Consider the following 17302-nt stretch of genomic DNA (forward strand, 5'->3'; position numbering starts at 1 on the left):
ATAATAGGGACTTTCATCTTTGGTCAAATGTTAAAGCAGCTTCAGGATGAATAGGTGCATATAACATTAAAATGTTGAGATCTAGCAAAAAGCTTTGTTTTACAAATGAGGAAACGGACGTTCAGGGTGTATAGAGACTTCATGGACTCTGTACCACCTGGCAAGAAACTTGTGACCCTGCAACATGCTTCCCCTTGGCATCTGCCCACCTGCCCAGTGACTAGTCTAGCCTTGGGTGTATCAGACTGGTCACCATTGGCATGTTGGGCCAGGCAATTCCTTGTAGCTGAGGGTGTCATCCTGTGCATGGCAGGATGTCTAGCAGCATCCCTGGTCACTATTCTCTAGACGCCTCTAGCACCTGTTCATCCTAGTCATGACAATAACAACAACAAAATGGCTCTAGACCTTGCCATCTGTCCACCCAGGGGTGAGTCACCCCCCGTCCATAAAAACCGGTCTATCCTTGGCCATCCTGGTGTTTTAATCAACCATCCTCTTTTACGTGTTCTGGGAAAATACCTTAAGACACTAATGCATCATATTGAGTATTAGAATTCTGCATGACCTACGTGAGAATCTGCAGTCTTTGCAAGAGAAGGGGCTTCACTGCTGATTCTGCGCATACAGATATGACTAGGAACACATTCTGACTCAGGGTAGCCAGTCCCAACTAACGGTAGCATAAGGGAAGTTAAGAAAAGGACAAAATACAGACTGACAGTTTGATTCGTGTTTAATGAAAAAGAAGTTACATGAACAGAAATGGACATAAAACAAAGAGATCCGTTTGGGGAACTATGGTGATAGTTGGAACAAGAGACGAATCATTTTATTCTTGAAATTACTCATATATTCTTATTAGTTATCACTGATCCAAAACCTCTCCTTAAATCCAAAACAAAGTCATAGTCATAGTTTTACTCATGTTTTCATGGGAACTCACCAAAGCAACGTCCAAACAATACTTTTCCATTTCCCGCATGCCCCCAGAACACACACAAGCAAAGGCAGAGATGTTTACCGTCAGGTAACATGGCGTGAAAAAAAAATGCAGCCTTATCAGCTTTTTATTACAACAGCAAGTTAGCACTGGCAGTGTGCTTTTGGCACAAACATGCTTTCTGCTAATATTTTCATGAGAAATCTTTTATGATATGCAACCATTTATTCTCAGTACAATCAATCATTGAAGGATTAAACCTAACTCTGGTGAACAGAAAAATGTGTGCAGAAGTTTCTGACTTCAGGTTTGAGCATAGTTGAAATATTCGAGACATGAAATTTAAAAATACACAGGTATGAAACTACAGTGAGCATCTTACTAGTTTGTTTTCCTGGCTTAATTCTGTTCACAATTGTTAGCGGAGTCAGTTAATATCCTATTTTCATCTGTTTCTACCCTGATGTACACTCTGATCACATCTTCGTAAATAAGAAAAAAATGTATCTTTGGAAGTGAGTTATGATCTCAGAAAACATACACTGCCAATAGGCTTGCTTTAATTATCTTATTTAAAATATAATCTCCCTTCTCACAAACTTGATCTGGCAACCATTAAATTCATTACAGATGTTTGCCACGTGGGTAATAGAAAGAAACAGTAGGTTTTACACACTATCCCTTTAAAATGAAAATCTTTTGGCCAGCACACAACAGTCACCAACCTTTTATGCTCACATTGAATAGTTTCAAGTTAGGATGAGCCCTGTCTCTTCTGATACTGTATTCTAAGTTTTTCCAGCTGCTCTACACATTGGGACTGAGCCAACTTCAATGTCCGGTTCTCCTCCATCAGTACCTCGAACTCCCGGGCCAGCTGAGCGGCGTCCACCTTCTCCTTTTCTGCCTGATCCAGCTTGGCAATGAGCTCCTTTCTGAAGACCCAGGGGGCAGGTGAGGGAAAAAGCACACAATTTAATGCAAACCAACTAAATTATGCAGCAACAGCATAACGGAAGTAGAATTTTGATTCTGCTTTTCTAAATTCACCACCTCTAGTTACTTCCAGCGACTTCCTTTTAGCTTTTCCAGCTTTGCAAGTTGTAGCCACTTTATTTTATTCTAGCACCTCTACCAGACACATCCAAAATACTCAACATAGACCCAAAAAGCTCAATAAGTCTTTTGACAGTCAAAACAAGGTGATTTGTTTAAAGAGTACAAAAATGGTAAAAGTTACAATTAATTTAAGGGGAAAAACCCCAGAAAGTCGGTTTATGAGTTAAAATGTTATCTATTTGGGGCGCCTGGGTGGCGCAGTCGGTTAAGCGTCCGACTTCAGCCAGGTCACGATCTCGCGGTCCATGAGTTCAAGCCCCGCGTCAGGCTCTGGGCTGATGGCTCGGAGCCTGGAGCCTGTTTCCGATTCTGTGTCTCCCTCTCTCTCTGCCCCTCCCCCGTTCATGCTCTGTCTCTCTCTGTCCCAAAAATAAATTAAAAACGTTGAAAAAATATATATATATATAATGTTATCTATTGTCTTACAGATAGAACTGTAGTTTGTCCTTTACCTTGTCTTTGTCCTCCAAACTCAGTTACTATCTAACTTTGTTTTCTACTTGAGAGCTTAACAAATCCTTAACAGTCTCCTCTAAACTAAAGAATCCAACTTCTGCCTGCAAATATTATTTTCCATGCCTTTCTGGACTGCTGATATAGATAGGTATAGATATCTGCAGCCCTATTTAACAAAACATTATATCTACATTTCCTTCTGGCCTGACTCTAGAATTCAGAGAGCAGGCTAAGGTTATTGGAGGGGTAAGGAGTGATAAAGTCTTAAACAAATTCAGTTCTCAGTAATTACCTATCAATAATTCATTGATATAAATACACATAATAAGGAGCTAAAGGTTCCCAGTCTAGATTTACTAAACATGACAACCCAACACAGGTCCACCCCCCTTATGTGGGTCAGTTAATCCTAAACTAGATCTAACAGAATTCTTTGCCTACAAGCGTGTGTCACATCTCTTTCTCTGTAGGCAAAAGTGCACAGAAACCTGGAAGACTCCTTTAACCAAGTGATGAACCTTGACATCACCTGTAAGGAGATAAATAGATATCACATGCACCGAGAAGGACACATCCTTTTTCTGGTATTCCTGCCAAAAATCCATACACTAGACAACCTCAAATTGAGGGAAATTCTACAAAATTGCTAGCATGTACTCTTCAAACCACTAGCCTAAATGGTTCCACATTTAAAGAAACTAAAGAGATGACAACTAAGGGCAATGTGCAATTCTGGGCCGGAAAAAAAAAAATTGCTGTGAAGGACATCATTTGGAAATTGATGTAATTCAAACGTGGATTATGAAATATCCCTGTATCAATGCTAAAATTCTTAATTTGTAATTATTGTACTGTGGTTAAGTGAGAGAATATCCTTGTTCTTAGAACATACTGGGGCACCTGGGTGGCTCAGTCAGTTGAGCATCTGACTTCAGCTCAGGTCATCATTTCATGGGTCAGGAGTTTGAGGCCTGAAGGGGGCTCGGTGCTATCAGTGCAGAATCTGCTTTAGATCTTCTGTCCCCCTCTCTCTGCCCTTCCCCCTGCTCACTCTTCTCTCAAAATAAATAAATATTTTAATTTTTTTTAAAAAAAGAAAATACTGAAATATTTAGAATAATGGGGCATGATTAGATGGGGGGGGATAGAGAGATGATAGATAGATAGATAGATAGATAGATAGATAGATAGAGATAGAGAGACAATAGGTAGACAGATAGATACCTCATCTCACTGAGAGAGGGAGGGAGAGAGAGAGAACCCTAGTAGTGTGCAGTGTTGGGGGAGAGAGACTAAAGCACAACTGGGGAAGTTTTTAATCATCAGTGAATCCAGGGGTGCCTGGGTGGCTTAGTTGGTTGAGCATCTGACTTCAGGTTCAAGTTCAGGTCATGACCTCACGGTTTGTGAGTTTGAGCCCCACACTGGCTCACTGCTGTCAGACTGTCAATGCAGAGCCTGATACGGATCCTCTATCCCCCTCTCTCTGCCCCTCCCCATCTTGTGCTCTCTCAAAGGTAAATAACAAATATTTAATGATAATACAATAATAATAATCAGTGAATCCAAGAAAGGACATATGGGAGGTCTTTGCACCATTTTTGCAACTTTTCTGTAAGTCTGAAACTGTCCAAATAAACAGTTACTCCAGGAAAAGGACAAAACACAAATCAGAATGGAAGTTCTAGTATTTTCTTTCTTCCCCCAATGGACTGCTTCGTGCACCCACTTTGATGACCACTGAGCAAAACCAGGCATTGGAAAGGAAGGGCCTAGAAGGGACAAAAGGAAGGTAAGCTGGAACACTGATATGTATATACACAAAGGTCCTCTGAGTTCTTGTTGATCTTTGAGTCTCCCATGGTATTTAGAATATAAAGGCTCCCAATAAATACTTGCTGAATGAATAACTGAGGAGTAAGATGCCTCAGAGACAAATCACATGCATTTTAAAGATGAGGAAAAAGAAATGCAAAGGGCTTAACTCCATTGAAAAAATCCCACGACTAATAAGACTAAGCCAGAAATCAAACCTATCCTTATGATTAAATGCTTATGGCCCTTTGCCTCTAAGCATAGTTTAAGCAATACATGTCAGTAATTAAATATTGGTAAAGCTCCTTAGGTAACTGTCCTAACGAAATTTATAGTAAAACTTAGAGAAGTAAAGAGGATGCATATCTCTCAAGCCCCCACCCATCAGATCGTCTATTCTCGTTCTTTTTTTCTTTTCAAATTAACTGTCTCACACAAGTAATTCAAATGGAAGTAGAGTTTTGCTCTCAAATCCTGGTCGGGGAACTGGCAGTACAAGGTATAACAATGGCTGCCGTCCCGGTTCCATATCTGACCTCATTTAAAACTCCTGAAGACCTCTGTTATTCATTCTGACTGATAGAAAAGATAAATTAGAAAATCACAGACTTTACAACTAAAAGGAATGATCATGATTGTCTAGTCCATTTTTCTTGCATTGGAGAAAGTCAATGATAATTTCTTCCTTACTGGAATCAGGAGGACTCAACTGATAGGTTTTTAAATTAGTTTGATGTATCTGATAAGCAACTATACATATATTCAATGAATACTATCAAAATGTCTGCTGTCTCCTGTCCAAGACCTATTTACTTAGACGTGTTTATGTTCATCCAATAGCAATTCATAATTAAACCTGGCACATTAAGCTATGGAGACAATCTTGTAAATAGATGATCTGAGGAACAAATCAATATCTATAATTGGCTAGAATGTGGTCTTGCCTTTGATTTTGAGTTGATCACTTCTATCATTCCCTCCAGTGTAATGTGATATGGGGGTAGAAGACCATCATTACAGGAATCCTATTGCTGAAGTCAAGAGTCTGTAATACTGTTTCCAACATAATGTACTTCAACAGTAAAAAGGCCATAACCTTGGGTCCATCATAGACTATCTGCCACTCCCATCATAAGCCATATGCCTGGAAAAGGTTTTATTTGCTACAACAAATAGGGTAAGAGAGAGTCCAAGTGAAGAGAACTTTGAAACTTCATAGAAACTAACTCCAAAATTAAGTAGATTCTTTATGTTGCAGGAGTTTAGAACATGAATTCATCATTAGGACAAACATTTCTCTAATTTGGGAAAGACCACTACCATGGTTTTTTAGATGTTCAGCATTAACTAAGACTGTCATGTGGAAAAGACAAAATCCTAGACAGTTCAGACATAAAGAGCTAAAGAGTTTTGGGTAATAATATTATAAAATACTGGTGAGAATTTATTTTAAATAGTGATTTCGACCACACTGTTGGTGGTTCTTAAAAGATGTGTGTTCTAGTACAAGCAATGACACACAGGAGAGAAGAAGTAGATGCCTCAAGATGGTAAAAAGTATGTGAAAGTCTACCTTCATTTTATGCAGGTGGGGTAATAATAAATGGTATTGAAATGGAATTGCAAAGTGCAGTCTAGACTGTGGCACTGAAGCCCTACAAATGAATAATGCATAAGGAATAAATGCATTATATCATTTGGGAGCCAAAGGACAACACTACCTTGCAGGAGGAATTGAGATTTGCTCTAGAATTTCTCTTGGCACAATTGATCTTTTGGGCTAGACAACTCTTTGCTATTGGTGGCTGCCCTATATCCACTGACATTGTAGAAGGGTCAGCAGCATCTTTGGCCTCTATTCACTAAATGCCAGTAGCATTTTCCCCCAACCCGTCATTATAACCAAAAATGTCTCTAGGTATTGTCAATATCTTGGGGGTTGGGGGCTGAGGAGTTGGCCCAGTTAAGAACCACTTATTCCAAAGGAAATGGAGATTTCCACTATCAATCACCCCACCAAGAGTTAATCGTGGAATAGGAATAGATGAAAGGCAAAATGTTTCCTCACTCTGCTCCCCCAAAGATTGGACCCTCTTTCCTTAGCCAGGGAGACCTACTTAAAGGCACTCTCACTGAGGAGTGGTAAATATTCTGTCCCTTTCAACATGGTTCCAGGCAGAGATTAGATGGAGAGATGTTGAGGAATGGGATTCCAGTTGGAAGACTGAAAAGCATGTAATTAGGTGGCATAAAAGACCCAAATCATTATGACTGGGGCATTGACAGAAAGTGTAATCTCAAAGCCTGATGAAGTTTGGAACATGGAGATTTCACACAAAGCTAAATCCTAAAATGAAAAACTCCCTCAGCTATACCTCTGGAGAAAAGTCAAGAGCCAAGACAGTTCTTTGGTTCCTCCACTCATCTGTTCAAGTATTTATTGAAATCCTATTGCAAACCAGGCGCTAACCTCGATTCTTGCTAGCCAAGTTGGTCTTAGGAAGCATATCTCCACTATTAGAAATTGAGCGCAAGTCCTATACTTTACACAGAGGCATCATACCCACATCAGGATGTCTTAGTGAGGATGATAGGACTCCCCCATTACTACCAACATTGCAGACATATGGAGAAATATCTCCATTTACTATTTCTTTATGACAGCAGAAACCTCATTTCTGGGAGCTGTGTAAATGTCTTTTTTTTTTATGTTTTTTAATGTTTATTTATTTTTGAGAGAGAGAGAGAGAGAGAGAGACCGAGTGTAAACTGGGGAAGGGGCAGAGAGAGGGAGACACAGAATCCAGAGCAGGCTTCAGGCTCTGAGCTGTCAGCACAGAGCCTGACATGGGGCTCAAACTCATGAGCTGTAAGACCGTGCCCTGAGTGAAGTCGGATGCTCAACCGACTGAGCCACCCAGGTCCCCCTGTGTAAATGTCTTTTAATAATTTTTTTAACTGCTTGGAATATAGGGGCGACTGGGTGGCTCAGTCAGCTAAGCGTTTGACTCTTGATTCTGGCTTAGGTCATGATTTCACGGTCATGCGATCAAGTCCCACATTGGGATCTGCACTGCTTGCTTGGATTCTCTCTCTCTCTCTCTCTCTCTCTCTCTCTCTCTCTCTCTCTCTCTGTTTTTCTCTCTGCCCTTTCCCTGGTTGTGCTCGCTCTCCCTGTCTCTATTTCTCTCTCCCCCAAAGTAAATAAACATTTTTTAAATAAAAATAAGTGCTAAAAATAGGGGCGCCTGGATGGCTCAGTCGGTTGAGCTTCCAACTTCCGCTCAGATCATGATCTCACCGTCTGTGAGTTCGAGCCCCGCGTCGGACTCTGTGCTCAGAGCACGGAGCCTGCTTCAGATTCTGTGTCTCCCTCTCTCTCTGCCCCTCCCCAATTCATGCTCTGTCTCTCTCTGTCTCAAAAATAAACATTAAAAAAATTTTTTTTAGGGCGCCTGGGTGGCGCAGTCGGTTAAGCGTCCGACTTCAGCCAGGTCACGATCTCGCGGTCTGTGAGTTCGAGCCCCGCGTCGGGCTCTGGGCTGGTGGCTCGGAGCCTGGAGCCTGTTTCCGATTCTGTGTCTCCCTCTCTCTCTGACCCTCCCCCGTTCATGCTCTGTCTCTCTCTGTCCCAAAAATAAATAAATGTTGAAAAAAAAATTAAAAAAAAAAATTTTTTTTAAATAAGTGCTAAAAATAAAATATATATAAATATATATAATACATATAAAACAAATATAAAAGTGAGGTTTTCAATGTTTTCTAGCATGATGCCCTTTTGCAAGGAAAATCTTAGTCTGAAGTGAAGAAAATAAAACAGAGCTAATGGGACCGTCTCTCGTTGGCCTTTGGACAGTCCCCTGCCTGATACTGGCTCCATCCCCAATCTTTGAAAGGGTCCCCAGAATACAACTTAAAAATCTCTGCCATCAGGAACGTCCTAAAGAAATAAATGTTTCTGGTTAAACATAAAAATCTATTGTTATTGGAAAATTTGGGACAAATTAAATGCCACAACTGAAAACAAATCAGAACAGGGCTATTTTTAGACTATGCTATTACAAATTATATATGCTCCCTTTCCCCCAATTCCAATATTATCCCTTCAATGAGATGTTGCTTCTTCAATCATCATTTTATGTCTTTTCAAAATATATGAAAATATAGGTCTGCTATTTTTGTGTTACCCCCATATGAAAATCCTTTTCTAACGTTTTACCTGAACTCATGAACTTATATAACATTTTTTCAATTCCATAATAAAAAGAGAAATAATCCAACTAAAACATGGGCTAGGATCTGAATGTACATTTCTCCGAGAAGACATAAAAACTGCAAAAAGCACATGAAAAGATGCTCAACATCTCTAGCTGTCTGGGGACTATAAATCAAAACAACAACGAGACCGCATTTTGCACTCACTAGCATGAAGTGTTGGCAAAGATAAGGAGAAATCGGAAACTTTGGACATTTCTGGTGGGACTATGAAGGGGTGCAGCCACTTTAGAAAAAGCCTGGCAATTCCTCCAAAGGTTACACGTTGATTTACCACATGACCCGACAGTTCCACTCCAAGGCACATACCCAAGTGAACCGAAAGCATACATCCACCCAAAACTTGTACACAAATGTTCATAATAACCAAAAGGGCAAACAACCCAAATGTCCATCAACTGGTGAACGGATAAAGTATGGACTCTCCGTGCAATGGAATATTATTCAACAAGAGAAAGGAATACATGCTACAATGTGGATGAACCTTGAAAATATCCTGTCAGGTGAAAGAAGCCAGCCACAAAAGACCACAGACCATATTGTTCCTTTTATATGGTGTATCCAGAATTGGCAAATGCATAGAGAGAAAGTAGATGAGCGGTGGCCAGTGGCTGTTGGGGGCGGGGGGAGGGAGGGAAGCGGGAGCTACGAGGTTTCCTGGGTGATGAAAATGTCCTAAAACTGTAATGATGTCTGCACAACTCTGTGAGTGTACTGAAAACCATGGAGTTATTTTTTCTTAATTATGTGACATTTTTCATCCTGACTTTTCTAAGAATCTATCTCTCTTTCTGACATTCTAAGTCAATCTTTTAAACACCACAGCACCTGGCACAATGTTTCATATACACAGAAGACAAATGGTTTCTCCTTTGAACAAGATAAAACACCCTATCTGGAGCAAAGCAACCTTTACTAATTGTAAATCTCAATTTTAGATCTAATTGTAGCTTAATCATGTACCTTAACTTGCTGTCAAAGTATGGATGATAAATTTCAGAAGGCATCCAATGTCCACCTCTCACTTCTTTCCATTACGTCCACAAAAAACTGCATGTGTTATATTTTAAGAGTTTATACTATTTGTTGAGAAAATCATGTATACGTTTCATTTTACTATATATGCAATTCTATAAGATTATTCACATTCAAAAGACCTAGAAAGAGGCAAGAAATAATAGTAGGAGTCCTGGAAAGATGTCAGAATTCTCGGTAAGTTTTTAAGGCTTTCTTTTTTTTTTTTTTTTAAATTTTTTTTTCAACGTTTATTTATTTTTGGGACAGAGAGAGACAGAGCATGAACGGGGGAGGGGCAGAGAGAGAGGGAGACACAGAATCGGAAACAGGCTCCAGGCCCTGAGCCATCAGCCCAGAGCCCGACGCGGGGCTCGAACTCACGGACCGCGAGATCGTGACCTGGCTGAAGTCGGACGCTTAACCGACTGCGCCACCCAGGCGCCCCAGTTTTTAAGGCTTTCAATAAAATTGTCATTTTTTTTTCAATTGAGAAAAAAATCCAATAAAAGTAAGAACAAGCTTTTCATACATCACATAAGCCAGAAGTGATTCTTTAAATTAAATTCACTGCGTGCTGAGTTTATAGTCCTAGGAAATGTTGGACTCTCTTTATCTAATAGACATGATTTAAAATAATAATTATAATCAACTCTTCGCTCCCCTCTGCGGTCTCCCAAGCTTGATCCAGGGTGACCCCCTCTGGAGATGAGAGAGAAGTTCAGCTTAACCTGTGCCTGCCTGACTCTACTAAAGAAAAACTTTCATTTAAAATACCTGAGTTAACAGGGGTGCCTGGGTGGCGCAGTCGGTTAAGTGTCCGACTTCAGCCTTGTCACGATCTCGCGGTCCGGGAGTTCGAGCCCCGCGTCAGGCTCTGGGCTGATGGCTCAGAGCCTGGAGCCTGTTTCCGATTCTGTGTCTCCCTCTCTCTCTGCCCCTCCCCCGTTCATGCTCTGTCTCTCTCTGTCCCAAAAATAAATAATTTAAAAAAATAAAATAAAATAAAATACCTGAGTTAACATCTCTCTCTGTGTCTAGCTTACGCTAGCCAATCACCAGAGACCAACATAATCGCCCACACTGTATAAAATGATGAGAAATTCTTATCCAAATCACCAAAAAAACAGAGAGTTAATTACGTGGGTCAGATCCATTTGGCTTAATTTATCTTGCTTAAACACTGTTCTGGAAATTAGTTGTTGTGTAATGAATTTCCACTTCAGTAAAGTGTTAATGGAAACAATGATCACCAATAACACTTGGAGGACCAGGATCATTTATTTATAAATATAAGATATAACCATACTTCCTATTTTAATTTACCTTAGCAATTCCTTAATGCTGACATTGACTCTGTATTTTAAATATGGACCATATAAATTACAAATGACACATTTGTTACACTGTATACACAGAGGGTATTACTATATCCTACAATCAATCACTCAAAATCACCCTCACTCATGTTTGACCCTATGCGCAAGTCCCTGTTCGGTGATGGGGACACAAAGAGATATTCAAAGGTATTCACATTTGTAGGTAACTATGCACAGTCAGAAAGTCAGGACGTGAAGTTAAAAGGATAACTATTGATAACCCCAGCCTACAAACGTGCAAAAAGAGTCATTCCAGTGTATTTTCTTTCACCCAGGAAGAGAGATGAATCCCATGGAGTGTTTGGGCAGGGATATTAGCTAAGCTCTCCTCGAGGGTAGCATCTGAGGAAGGAGTAAGTGCTCCAGACCCAGAGGCTGCTGTGAACAAGGTCACAGAGGCAGGAAGAAGCGAAGAGGTCAATGGAGCTGAAGACAATGATGAGAAAGAACATTCTGCTGGGGTGTAAAGCCATAGGGGGCTAGAGCTTGCAAACCAGGCCAAGAACTCCGTGTCCTTTTCCAACAACAGGAAATCATAGGCAGGGAAACCAGGTATAACATTACATTGACCAAGATGTGAAGCAGCAAGTCCTGACCCCAAACAGCACAAGAAGGAATGGAGAAAAAGGAATTTGAGAGACTTTATTTAAAAAGAAAGGAAAAAAGATAACAAAAGAATTTGGCCTTTACCATGCATCTAGCCAATTATTTAGGAAGAAAGTAGGGGCTGGGGAAGGAGGGAGATAATATCCTAGTTTCAAGACAAGTCCAAAGTTCAAATAGGCTTAGGGAAAAAGTAAGATGAGTTAATGCAGAAACAGCAGGGATATGTTTCAACAAAAGACCAGATGAGTCACTCTTACATCATTATCCTATCATATTTTTTAACAAAACATACAAAAAATATAAACTCACAGAACATATAATTTAGTGGGTAAGTTTTGCATTGCCAAAAAAAAAAACCACACATGGGTTAATTAAAATAAGCCAAGTCCTCCATTACCTTCAATCTGAAGAGTTTACAAATAAATACAGAATTACCTGGCTTTTGTCTGCCTCAACAGCATAGTTCATGTACACACACACACACACACACACACACACACAGACGCACACACAGACACACACAGACACATTTATATGTTATTGATTATACAAATTCTCCTTTAATTTCACTATAGGCCACATTATTAGTAAACTTCAGCTTCTTTAAGAAACTTTTTTTAGGACTCAGACTGTATGCAAATGTGCAATCTGAGCCTTCCAACCACCTTGGTCTGAAAACTCTCAGACCAAAAAGAAAGTCTCAGATATATGAGGAGAAGTTGTGTTTTTCTGATCTCCTCTTAAACATATTTTAAACCCCAGGGTGCCTGGGTGGCTCAGTCGTTAAGCATCCGACTTCGGCTCAGGTCATGATCTCACAGTTCGTGGGTACAAGCCCCACGTTGGGCTCTATGCTGACAGCTCAGAGCCTGGAGCCTGTTTCAGATTCTGTGTCTCCCTCTCTCTCTCTGCCCCTCCCCTGTTCACGCTCTGTCTCTGTCTCAAGAATAAATAGACATTAGGGGTGACTGGGTGGCTCAGTCGGTTAAGCATCCGACTTCAGCTCAGGTCATGATCTCACAGTTCGTGAGTTTGAGCCCCGCATCAGGCTCTGTGCTGACAGCTTAGAGCCTGGAGCCTGCCTTGAATTCTGTGTCTCCCTCTCTCTCTGTTCCTCCCCCACTCATGCTGTCTCTCTCTCTCCTTCAAAAATAAATAAAAACATTAAAAAAATTTTAAAAAAAGAATAAATAGACATTAAAAAAATTTTTTAAACATATTTTAACCCCCTTTGGCCATAAGTCCAGGTATGATTTTACATTTGAAGCACAACACAGCAAGGCAGTAAGGAAAGGTTTGTTATCCGAGGTCTTACAGTAAGTGCAAAGTCTGACCCCATAACCCATACTCCTCTCCACCATATTGTACTGTCCAACCATGATCTAGGGGGTGGAGGGGGGTCTTCAAAGAGTCCCAAGAATTTTATAAATTTCTCAAAACATAACATATTTCACTCACTTTGATTTAAAAACTAAGTAATAAATATATATCATGTATCAGTAAGAGGAAGAGGGGGAAAAGTAGGAAGTTAAAGAATCAAAATAGGTTCTGATTATGTGTCACTCACTCAACAAAAATGGATTCAGCATTTACATCCCGTGTACTGTGTCCAGCTTTAGAAATATGGTGGTGAGTAACACCTGACTTGCCCTGCTTTCAGGGGTTCAAAGCACTTAGTAGTTTACCACTTAGTAGGAGACACAACTATTAACCAAAAGATCCCACTAATAAATGTGTAAGTGCAAACTACCCAGTGCTAGGATGGAAAAGTGTCTGGTGCTTTGAAAGTATGAAGGAATGGGGGTCACTGGGGTAGACACGGGCAGAATGGAGTGCAATTAAAAAGGATGATAATTCTGAAAGAAAAAGCTTAGTGTGACTAAAATTAGAATGCTTTAATTAATTTAATTAGTAGATACCCAAAGTTCCCTACAGTAGAACTGGAATGGTAATGGAGCTATCAAAATAAAAAAAACTTCCTCGGGCTATTGGACTATAAAATGTTAATACATTTACATTATTCCAAAGATCTGTCACAGTGGCTTCTTTACTTGACGTGGGAATGCCACCATGTAACCATTCATTAAAACTCACTTGAAGCCAAAGTGCTCTGGGGGCTTTGGGCACATCCACAGGGCACATAGTGTGCGTCTGGGTGCTCTTTGGGCATTTTTACCTTCCTGATCTAAAAATGATGATCAAAAAATTGGGTTTGGGTAGGAAGTACTCCTGTTATTCGTCTCAGTACTCCGTAGAGTAAAGCTTTTAATCCTCAGCAGTTCCATTTGCATTCTTTCTATAGTCAAACGTGATAAAAACATGGAAGTTGCCCAGTAACCTCTGAACCACAGAATGTCACTTGCCCACACCCCTCCCTCTCACCCTCAAGTTCAGCCCATTCCGTGCCCACCTCCCCCAGTCCATGACCAGGAGACATCATTCAGAGGTAAGAGGGTTCAGGGAAACAGTACTTACTTCCTTTCCTCAAGCAGAGCGATTTCCTTTTTGACCTCATTGTATTCTTCTGCTATTTGACAGTGCTGTTTGAACACCTGCATGGATTCCACGGAGTCATGACAAGGCGGCAGAGGCTTCACAAACAACAACAAGAAGAAATCAGTCCATTTCTTTGTATCGGAATACATTATAAATGATTTTGCTCTACTGATGTTCTTTAGAGAGAGATTTTTGCAGGACAATAGTATTGGCAGTCAACATTGGACAGGGTCTGGCTGATTCTGCTTGACTGCAAATAGGGAGGTGGGCTGATATTCTCCACATTCATCTTCCAGTGTCATTGTTGGGCATTCTCAGGCCTGAGCCAGAACTGGAAGGCTCATGACATATCTATTATTTGCCATGCGTTGGAGTAAAATTAGATCTTCTAATAATTCTGTACTTCTCCCCGGAAATCTCAAACTCTGCTTTTGAGAAGGGCAGTGGTGGGGAAATAGTTCAGTTGGCTGCTTTAATTACCCCTTACTTTCTGTTCCTGCGGCCCAGAGGCATAATCTCATCCTGTAGTGTGGAGTAACCCTACAAGAAAGGCTCTCTTTTGAGAGATGCATCCAAACTGAAGAAATGATGCTGGACTGGAAATAAAGCTTACAAGGATTAACAAATCCCATGAAAGACCAAACTCCAAGTAAAACAATGCTTATAACATGTGAGGTCAAAGACAGCATGGATTTATGTCTTTGTTTTTCTCCCATCTACAAGGAAAACAAAGACGAACAGGGTAAGCCTGTAGACCCATCACGCGTTGAAAATCCTACTTCTTTCTAGAAATTATTTTTTAAAGAACTGACTTTCCCTGGGTTTATAATTCTAATTTCTAGTTAGCAATACATTATTAAAAACATTACTTTAAGGAACAGTAGCTAATAGACTTTTAAAGAGTTTTTTAATCACCCTTTTCAATTATTTATAGAAAATTGTATATAAAATCTGAGAAATACAACTTTACTGTTAAATGGGCTCTTCAGTCTAATCCCTTTCTCACAACAGTCTATATATGTAAGTATGTGCCTGACTAGGTCATATTTTCACTAATTTTACACTAGAAAATTGGGAAGTAATGCATTGCTTCCTTCTTGCTCCTCTCGTTATACTAAAGACAAAGATTTCTTTGGGTGTTCTATTTAGCAACCCCATCCAGGATGTAACAAAAATTCTATACAGTTCTATAAAATCCTATAAAGTTTGCAGATAAATAAGATGATCCCTATTTATTCTGAGGCCTCTGAGTAGAGATTTTCTAAAGGAAATAAAATTCAAAATAGATTTGCATGAAATTTACCTTCACGTGGATCATCTCCTATGTCCAAATTCATGGAAAATGTAATAATAACTACATTATATAGCATTTTTCCCTACTGCCCCATAAACACATTCGTAGCATAAACTCAGTCTGTTGGAACCATTACCTCTTTATTTATGATAATAAATTGAAAAGTAGTGCCCTGTAGTATTACTGTATAATGCACCCCATGAGGCAAAGCTCTTGCCGAAGGAATTCAGAACTCCTGGCTCCTCTGGGCCTATGTCCTAGATGTCACCACCCTCTCATCAATTTTCACCTGTTACCCTGGCAAATTACCAAGTATAACAGTAAGGAGAATGAAAACAATTTACTCCGGACACCTTAGCCAAGTCGCTATTAAATCATCTGTGCCCTGTGTCCTTCCTGAAAGGCCCTAAGACTACACATCCCATTTCCTGTCCTTATAAACATCACATAAGCTATATTCAGTCCATGCCAAAACTTGCCACCACTTCGAGGTCCCTGAGCCACAAATTCAGCATAGTTAACCTATGTGACAGCCGAAAGATTCTAGGGCTCTGTGCAAAGGCTTTATGTCTTAAGAGGAAATAAATGAGAGTAGCCATGTAGAGGGAGAAATATCCCCTGATATTGTCATCAAAAAGCGAAACTGAAAGTTACATTCACAATTTTCTTAAGAACAGAGGGGTCTCTTTCTCCCTTAGCTTGCTCCCCTGCAATGCTTTTCTTTAAGTGGGAAGTTTCTTCCTCTGCTCTTTTTTTTACTGGCACTTCTTAATTGTGGGAAATTTGAAAATATTATGTAGAAGTAGCAAGATTATGCTGCTAAGGGTGTATGAGGACAGGGAGTATTTCCGGACATATTCAGTACCCTCACATGCTCTTAGCAGGGTGATCAGCCTACTTACACATAACGCTATTTCCAAGGTTTCTCACAATTAAAAAAGGACAAGCCAAAAATGCTTAGTGTTCAGCATCTCAGGGTGTAAAAGGATGCCAGGTGCTACTCCAGCCTCCAGCTCCTGCGAGCTCTGTCTTCATCCAACCTGGCATATAACTGGGCTCCACTTCAAGCCCTCACAATCTGCATGAACGCATTAAGGAGCAATATAGTTTTGTTTTTTTAAAGCAAGGAGGGAAGTTATATTGCATAACCCACTACAACATCGTAAAATCATTCTATTAGTCGCCAGGGGCTGGGGGGAGGGGGAAATGAGGCATTGTTTAATGGGTATAGAGTTTCAATTTTGCAAGAGGAAAAAGTTCTGGAGATCAGTTGCACAACAATGCGAATATACTTAATGTTATTGAAAAAGTTATGGAAAGATGGAAAAATTTATGTTGTGTGTTTTTACCAAAATTTTTAAAAAACTTAATGCAAAAAAAAAATTGTCATTAGATCTTTCCACTGTTCCTCCCTCATCTTCTAAGAACTCCTATGAAGACTCACTATCTGAAGTTCACTTCATTTGCACCCAAACACTCTTTCTTTCCCAAATTTCTCTCCAGGGAGCTTAAAATTTCTCACCCCTTTACATACAGAACCATTCACCACAAACCCTAAACATCACTAGACAAATCAACGCCTCCCCCCACCCCAAAAAAAACCAGGCAGCAGGACCTATTGTCTTTAAAAGGCATTTGACAGTTATCCCAGGCAAAGAAACTAAGCAAAGAATTTTTGAAATACGTATGGTTCTCATTCCAGCAGGAATTCTGGTGAATGAAGAATTTTAAGATATTTAGGTTTATACCCCCCCAAAAAAAAGTAAAACTATAGGTAATGAGATGCTGTTCTGTACAACACAGAACACTGTCATTGCCTTACGATATAACGTCTCTCTCTCTCTCTCTCTCTCTCTCTCTCTCTCTCTGTGTGTGTGTGTGTGTGTGTGTGTGTGTGTAGCATGA

The 17302-nt window shown here is 40.0% G+C and overlaps 1 protein-coding gene across 3 annotated transcripts in view; it reads right to left on the reverse strand.

The window, feature by feature from the left end:
• Positions 1 to 718: 718 nt before the first annotated feature.
• Positions 719 to 17302, reverse strand: part of MAP3K7CL (MAP3K7 C-terminal like) — a 39463-nt gene continuing 22879 nt past the window's right edge. For all 3 annotated transcript variants that reach the window (XM_040484092.1, XM_040484093.1, XM_040484094.1), the window contains 2 exons: positions 14083 to 14198; positions 719 to 1878 (listed from right to left, as the gene is read on the reverse strand). In XM_040484092.1, the coding sequence (XP_040340026.1) occupies positions 1698 to 1878; positions 14083 to 14198 (297 nt within the window). In that variant the 3' untranslated portion in view covers positions 719 to 1697. The remainder of the gene's footprint in view (positions 1879 to 14082; positions 14199 to 17302) is intronic.

Source organism: Herpailurus yagouaroundi, unplaced genomic scaffold, assembly GCF_014898765.1.
Source record: "Herpailurus yagouaroundi ecotype Mexico unplaced genomic scaffold, PumYag 162, whole genome shotgun sequence".
Lineage (NCBI taxonomy): Eukaryota > Metazoa > Chordata > Mammalia > Carnivora > Felidae > Herpailurus > Herpailurus yagouaroundi.